Genomic DNA, 7,845 nt, shown 5'->3' with positions numbered 1-7,845 from the left:
TCCGGCCCAATTCCTATCAAATACAGAGCCATAGCCTCCAAGGCCCTCCACCATCTCCTCCTCCTCCACTGTCTCTCCAACACACCTCAGAACCAGCTTCCGGCCCCCAAACAAGACTAATTTCCCAGGAAAAGATCCTAGGGCAGGAGTTCAGCAAGTGACAGCCTACTAGTAACAATAATAGCACCTACAGTGTGCCAGACACCGTTCTTCCACAGCAACACTTTGAGGCAGGCTCTTCACCATTTTAAAGGTGAAGACACTGGGCACAGGGAGGTACTGGTTTTGTCCAAGAGAGTAGCGGAGCCTAGGTAACAGAACGGAGTCAGTAAACAGAGCTCCAGGCTGCACCCTCACCCACGCGGAGTTACAGCGCAGAACATCTGCATGGGCAGCAGAAGTCCTGTGTTTCATCACTTGGGCCTCGAGGGCCCCACGTCCTCGTTCCCTCTTCTGCAGTCTATATGGCTAGTCTATATGGTTATTGGGAGGTGAAAGCACAGTTTAGTACAGTGCCCGGCACCCAGTGAACGATCAATAAATGTTAAATGCTGATGTTTTCCTTATTGTTCACCGGGGACTGGAGAGGAGGGCTGCAGGGCAGTATCCTTGTACCGTTTGCAGGTGAGGTCACCTGGGAGCTGGGCGCCCGCCCCCGTCAGCCCAGACAGGGCGGGGCGTGAGTAAGTGGATCTCAGGTCTTGCACACCCGCCCCCTCACCAGACTTTGAGCTGGAGACGCCCGCGCAGGCGCAGAAAGCCGCGTCATCTGCCTCGCGCCAGCTCGAATTGCACGCGCATGGAGCGCCCCGAGCGGAGCGCGAGCTCCGCGGGCGCACCCCGCAGCCGCCCCGCGGCGAAGGTGCTGTTCCGCGGCCCCGTGGGGCCCATCCTCTTCCTTGCCAACTTCGCCTTGGTCCTGCAGGGCCCGCTCACCACGCAGTACCTGTGGCACCGCTTCAGTGCCGACCTCGGCTACAATGGCACCCACGATAGAGGCGGCTGCAGCAACCACAGCGCGAACCCCATCATGCAGGTAGAAGCCGGGAGGTGGCACCGAGCGGGCCCTGAGCTAGCGCGAGGGGACAGACGAGGGGGCGGGGCGGGCGGGAAGGTGGGGCCTCCCAGGCGGTCATGGATATCGGGTGGTGGGCCTGCCCGATTACCGCAGTATGGAGGATGCGTAAAGTTCCTCTAGCTTTAAGAGTTAACAAAAGAGGGCCAAAAAAAAAGGAAGGGAAAAGGACCTAGGACCGTTTTCTATAACCCTCCTTCTAGTGCCAGTTTTTGAGAGCTGCACTGAAATTCTCTGGAGGGTAGGGCTCCAAAGAAAGTCCGCATCCCCGTCTCTCCCAGGATGGGGGTAGTTTCGAGGGAAGTGGGGGTGGAGGGAGCTCAGAGTGAGGAAGAACGCCCTGGTGAGACTCATGCCCCCACAGGAAGTGGAGACCCTCACCTCTCACTGGACCCTCTACATGAACGTGGGCGGCTTCCTGGTGGGGCTCTTCTCGTCCACCTTGCTGGGTGCTTGGAGTGACTGTGTGGGCCGTCGTCCCCTGCTGGTGCTGGCGTCGCTGGGCCTGCTGCTCCAGGCGCTGGTATCCATCCTTGTGGTGCAGCTGCAGCTACACGTTGGCTACTTCGTGCTGGGCCGCATCCTTTGTGCCTTCCTCGGCGACTTCAGTGGCCTCCTGGCTGCTGGCTTTGCCTCCGTGGCAGATGTCAGCTCTCACCGGAATCGAACCATCCGAATGGCCCTGCTGGAAGCATGCATCGGGGTGGCGGGGATGGTGGCGAGCCTCATTGGGGGCCACTGGCTCCAGGCCCAGGGTTACGCCAACCCCTTCTGGCTGGCCTTGGCCTTGCTGATATTCATGACTTTCTATGCTGCTTTCTGCTTTGGCGAGACTGTGATGGAGCCAAAACCTGCCCGGCTCTTCACGTTCCGTCACCACCGATCCATTGTCCAGCTCTACACGGCTCCGGCCCCGGACAAGTCCAGGAAGCACTTGGCCCTGTACTCACTGGTCATCTTTGTGGTGATCACTGTGCACTTTGGCGCCCAGGACATCCTGACCATCTATGAGCTGAGCAGACCCCTCTGCTGGGACTCCAAGCTGATTGGCTACGGCTCTGCAGCCAGACACCTCCCGTATTTCACCAGCCTGCTGGGCCTGTGGCTTATGCGATTCTGCCTGACGGACACCTGGGTGGCTGAGATTGGCTTGGCCTTTAACATCCTGGGGATGGTGGTCTTTGCGTTCGCTACCATCACACCCCTGATGTTCACAGGTAATGTGTGTGGGCTCAGGGACAGTTTATCCCAGAGGTGCTGGGTGAAGATTGGGGGACAGCCACTTGCTGGTTTATGCCTTTGGAAACATCGTTATGTTCCTAGCTTGCACTGGAAGACAGACAACTAAGAAACCTCATAAAAATGGCATCTTTTTAAAAATATATATATTTTTATTGATTTCAGAGAGGAAGGGAGAGAGAGAAAGAGAGAGAGAAACATCAATGATGAGAGAGAATCATTGATCAGCTGTCTCCTACACCCCCCCAACTAGGGATCAAGCCCACAACTTGGGCATATGCCCTGACTGGGAATCGAACCGTGACCTCCTGGTTCATTGGTCGTCGCTCAACCACTGAGCCGTGCCAGCTAGGCTGGCATTTTTGTTATACGTAAAATATTGAACTTCATTAGCCAAAGTAATTAATCCACATTATCAATCATAAATATTGTTAGTAAGACAGAGCAACGGACAAAAGTATGGCTCATGCACTAATTGCTTCATTCCTTGGCCTCCCATAGCCAATATTCATGATATTCTTAGACAAAGTCCATGCTATTACTGTCTTAATACTCACTTCTCTGATAATCACGGGACCTACCTCAAATATCCTTAGTCAGCTTCTTTGGGTGTTTTTAAAAGAGCCAGCCTTTCATACCACAGTTATCAAGTTCTTGCTTGCGTTAGTTCTTATGTTGGTGGGAGAGGGGCAGCTGGGAATGAGGAAGTTAACTTTCTTAAAGGGACAGATTTATTTTGATAAAGCTCTAAAGTTTAGAGTCTAAACTATGTAGTGTACAAAGTGAGCCATTCAGTAATCACAGATGTATTAACTTGGCTGCTTGCCTGGACAGTGAGGCTGAAGGGGACCAGGCACCTTTCTCTCCTGCCCACAGCATCTCCCATCGATTTGGTGCTGGGCTCAGAGATGATGAAGACGCTGTCATTGCTCTGGGGAGCCTCAGCAGAGTGGGATTTGGGAGCCTGACACCCAAAGGGGCCCTGTGGTGCCTCATCATATACCCACTCTGAAGGATCTACTATCCAATCGGGCAGCCATTTTCAACCTTTTTCATCTCATGGCACACATAAGCTAATTACTAAAATTCTGCGGCACACCAAAAAATGTATTTTTTGCCGATCTGACGACAAAAAAAAAATAGGTATAATTTTGATTCATTCATACTGGATGGCTGTTGTCATTTTTTTTTTATTTGACAGTCTAAGGGAAAATAGGTCATGCCCCTGACTACATAGTCAGGTATTGCATGTTTTAAAAATTCTTGTGGCATCATACCAGTGTGTCGTGGCACACTGGTTGAAAATTGCTGCTCTAGGGGCTTGCAGTTTTACTGAGGAGGCAATAGTCACACAAGGGAAAGAAATGGTTGTAAAGGAAATAGCGTACGCCTGTGAGTAACAAAATGCAAAGTGCAAAGGGACTTCCACTCACTATGTGCTTCCTATGCCATGCTCTTCATGGATGTTTTCTGATGTATCCATTTTCTAGGGCTGCTGTAACGAATTACCACAAATTTGGAGGCTTAAGACACAGAAATCTATTCTCTCACAGTTCTGGAGGCAAGAAGTCAAGAATCCATATCACTGGACCAAAATCAGAGTCAGGAGAGCCACATTCCTTTCATAGGTTCTAGGAGGGAATCCGTCCCTCATCCCTTCTGACTTCCGGGGGCTGCCAGCATTCCTTGGCTCCTGGCTGCATCACTGTGATCTCTGCCTCTGTGATTACATTGCCTCCTCATTTGTGTGCCTTTTCCATTCTGTCCGTGTCAAATTATTTAGGGCCCAACTTATCAGGTTGTCATCATCCAGGATCATCTCCTCATCTCAAGATTATTAACTTTATCTCGTTTTCTAAATAAGGCAATGTTTATAGATTCCAGGGATTAGGACCTCATATCTTGAGCCATTTTTCAGCCTCCTAATACTCCAGAATCATCCTGTGGGGAAGGCCTTGTTATCCTTTTACAGATGGGAGTCAGGCCCAGGCCACACAGTGATAACATCAGGTTTTGAACTCAGGACTGCCTCCAAAGTCCGGGCTTGTTTTATGTACCTTGCCATCTACCTACTATGTGGGTGTTACCCAATGGGACCACAAGAGGTGTTCTGACAAAAATGCCATTGGGTGGGAATCAGCATTTATTCATAAAAGAGGTAGCAGGTAGGCCAAAGCTTGAGAAGGGTAGTCTCCATTCCTCCTTAGTCATTGTGTCCTTCTCTATCAAGGAAGTTCTTCCTGTGTCTAACCTGAGTCCCATCTGGGGTGGTCTAGGAGCTCTGCTTACATCTTGGTTGGGCACCCCCCTCCCTAACCCCATCTTCCTGGTGTTTGTTTCTCCACAGGGTACGGGCTCCTCTTCCTGTCTTTAGTCATTACACCCATTGTCCGGGCCAAGCTCTCCAAGCTGGTGAGCAAGTCAGAGCAGGGTAAGTGTCATGGTCAACCAGCATCTGGTTCCTTGTGCCCAATATTCTCGGAACAAATTGCCCAGAGCTGGCAGAGGACCACAGTGCCTTGGCTTTTCAGACCACAGAGTTGGAATTTACAGTCAGCAGAGCACCATTTTGGTCTTTGGGTGACCCAAACGGAGGATTTGCCCTCTTCAGACCTCAGCTTTTCCATCTGTAAAATGGATGCGGTGATGCCAGCATGCCCTGCTTCACTGGGGTCAGAGCGTACAAGCTCAGAGGGAGTGAGCAACTTTGTGGTGTAGGTTTCATTGTCCCTAAGATGAGGAAGCCAAGGCCCAGAGGGTTAAATTGACTTTAAACTCAGGGTCACTCAGTAAGTGGTGGTGCTAGGATGCAAACCCAGGTCTGTTTTTAAGAGCAGCAGGTCTTGGGATCTGGGTTTTAGTCCTGGCTCTGTTACCCACTGGCTGTGTGATCTTAGGCAGGTCCCTTTTCCCTCTCTGGGACTGTTTCCTCATTTATATAAGAGTGTTGTTGTTTTTTTAATGTTTTTATTGATTTTAGAGAGGAAGGGAGAGGGAGAGAGAGAAACAATGATGAGAGAATCTGATCAGGCTGCCTCCTACATGCATTCTACTGGGGAACAAGCCTGAAAGCTGGGCATGTGTCCTGACCTGTGCACGGGATGATGCTCAGCCAACTGAGCACACTGGCCAGGGCAAGAGAGGTTTGTTCTTTTTTTTTTTTTAAATATATTTTATTGATTTTTTACAGAGAAGAAGGGAGAGAGATAGAGAGTCAGAAACATCGATGAGAGAGAAACATCCATCAGCTGCCTCCTGCACATCTCCTACTGGGGATGTGCCCGCAACCCAGGTACATGCCCTTGACCGGAATCGAACCTTGGACCCTTCAGTCCGCAGGCCGACGCTCTAGCCACTGAGCCAAACCGGTTCCGGCAAGAGAGGTTTGTTCTTGATGACATCTACAGGCCCTTCCAACTCTGATGGTCTGACAGTTTAATCTCAACTTCCGTTGGATTATTGCTCATTTCACAAAATTTGGGTTCTGCTGGCATAACTATCAAGAAGAGCTTTTCTCTGGCCTCTGGGTCTTCAGACCCCAGTCTAGAAACATCTGGCTCATCCACTTCTCCCCATCTGCCCTGGAAGGAGGACGTGGAGCCGACCAGGTGCTTTCACTCATTCACTCAATAAGCTTTTTATCCAGCACTTTCACTCTGCCCAGAGGTGCCAGGGGAACCAGAAAAAAGAACAGCCCTTACTAACTGGCTCCCTCCCGGGGCCAGGCCCTGTGATAGGAGCTTTACATGGGAATTCAGTGTTGCCACCAATCTCTGAAGTAGGTAGTATCCTTATGTAACAAAAAGGGTGCAAGAACCCAGAAGGTTAAGCACTTGTTCAGTGACCACACAGCTAATGAGCGTTGGAACTGGGAATTAACCCCACGAGGAACCTCAAGCAGGATATGATTCTGAAGGGGTTAAAACAACAACCATTTTCCTCAGGCTTTTGCTCGAAGATAATCACATGTACTTTGGCTGCATGGATTTAACAACAGCCATTAGTTTCATAGCCCCTGTGTGCCAGGTGCTTTCCATGAATGGCCTCACTGAAACCTTATCACAACACATGACGTAGGCTTTACAGGTGAGGAGGGTGAGACTCCGAGAGATTCAGTGACGTGCCCCAGTTCGCACAGCTGCGAGGCAGTGGTGCCAGGATTTGAACCTACGTCTTCCAGACTCCACAGTGTGATATTTCTTTCTTCGCAGGTGCTCTCTTTTCTGCTGTGGCCTGTGTGAATGGCCTGGCCATGCTGATGGCCTCCAGCATCTTCAACTCGCTCTACCCAGCCACCCTGAACTTCATGAAGGGGTTTCCCTTCCTCCTGGGAGCTGGCCTCCTCTTCATCCCTGCCATTCTGATTGGGTAACTTAGGACTCTGTCCCAGGCCCCTGTGCTCTTTATCCCAAAGGTTCCCTCTTCCTCTTCCTGCCGACCAGAAATGGCTGCCTGGACCCCTTCCTGTGGGTGTTTCAGGCCCAGCCTGACTCTCCCCGTGCAGATGGCTGCCTAATCCTCTGGAGCCACTTTCCAAAGGCAGGACAGAGGGGCAGTAGGGCAAGGGTCAGGCAAACATTGCTTCTTGGCAAGGTTGGTCTCTTCCCTTCATCCCCCTCCATCCGCATTTTACGGATGGAACTATGGCGACAAATCTGCCAAAGGGAAGCCGGAGAGCCTCCTTGGCTGGTTGTGACTGGGCCACAGGCTAGCCTGCCTACTGACTTCTGCCCCCATAGCCTTCCGACTCATTTTCCAGAGCCCTCTTATCAAGACGTTGCCTTTCACCTCTCTGTTGGGAGCGGGGATACCTGTACTGGCCCACCCAACAAAGCCTGTGTCGCTTCTTCAGGAGTTGAAGAGGGTTCCCCCATATGTCAAATCTGAACCCTCTCTCTGGTCTCTTGCAGGATTCTTGGAAAGACTGAGCCTCGCTCTGAATTCCAGCAGTTTCCCCAGAGCCCCTGATCTGCCCAGATATGAGAACAGAGGGCAAGAGGGGCGAAGTGAGCACTAACCAGCTGGAAGTATGCCCCTGGGATCCCACCCACAGCAGCAGCAGCAGCAGCTCCCCTCAAAGGCAGTGTTCACCCTGGATAAGGTGGTCAAGCTAGACCAGGGCCCCCACCTCATCCAAAGCTTGCCAGCCTATGACTCGAGGATCTGGAATTGGAACCCAGACAGTCTGACTCCAGGGCAGGCAGTGGCGGGAGGAACATTTGCAACAGGGGTCTCTGTTCATCCTTTATGCAATTACATAAAACCCTCCAGGGGAGAGAGGAGGTCTTGATGGAGGTGATGCCTCAGGGACCAGTTGAAGCACGAGGGGTAGCATCTCTGCTTCCAACCCAGACTACACAGCTCACAGTTCATCGTGAGCAGCCACCAGCCATGCCTTAATGATGAATATTTCGAGGGGAGGAAGGGTTGTGGGGATGGAGAGAGAGTGCTACGGACTCAGTGGAATCAAGCCCCTGGCTTAGCAGTGCCAACCATCATAATAAATCAGTACAAGCACACTGACATGAATC

At 51.3% G+C, this 7,845-nt stretch overlaps 1 protein-coding gene across 2 annotated transcripts; it reads left to right on the top strand.

Moving 5' to 3' along the window:
- The first annotated feature begins 741 nt into the window (after nt 1-741).
- Nucleotides 742-7,837, top strand: SLC46A1 (solute carrier family 46 member 1). Of its 2 annotated transcripts, XM_036340795.1 has the most exons (5): nt 743-1,036; nt 1,440-2,292; nt 4,662-4,745; nt 6,526-6,682; nt 7,225-7,837. In XM_036340795.1, exons 1-5 carry the CDS (start codon nt 800-802, stop codon nt 7,280-7,282), a joined length of 1,389 nt encoding a protein of 462 aa, XP_036196688.1. In that variant the 5' UTR covers nt 743-799; the 3' UTR covers nt 7,283-7,837. The 2 variants fall into 2 exon arrangements, with proteins under 2 accessions (XP_036196689.1, XP_036196688.1); XM_036340796.1 differs by lacking the exon at nt 4,662-4,745 and having other exon boundaries at nt 742-1,036.
- Nucleotides 7,838-7,845: the final 8 nt, after the last annotated feature.

This window comes from Myotis myotis, unplaced genomic scaffold (assembly GCF_014108235.1).
Source record: "Myotis myotis isolate mMyoMyo1 unplaced genomic scaffold, mMyoMyo1.p scaffold_m19_p_17, whole genome shotgun sequence".
Taxonomy (NCBI): Eukaryota; Metazoa; Chordata; class Mammalia; order Chiroptera; family Vespertilionidae; genus Myotis; species Myotis myotis.
The sequence above is the reverse complement of the archived record's forward strand: the minus strand, read 5'-3'. Positions and strand labels throughout refer to the sequence as shown.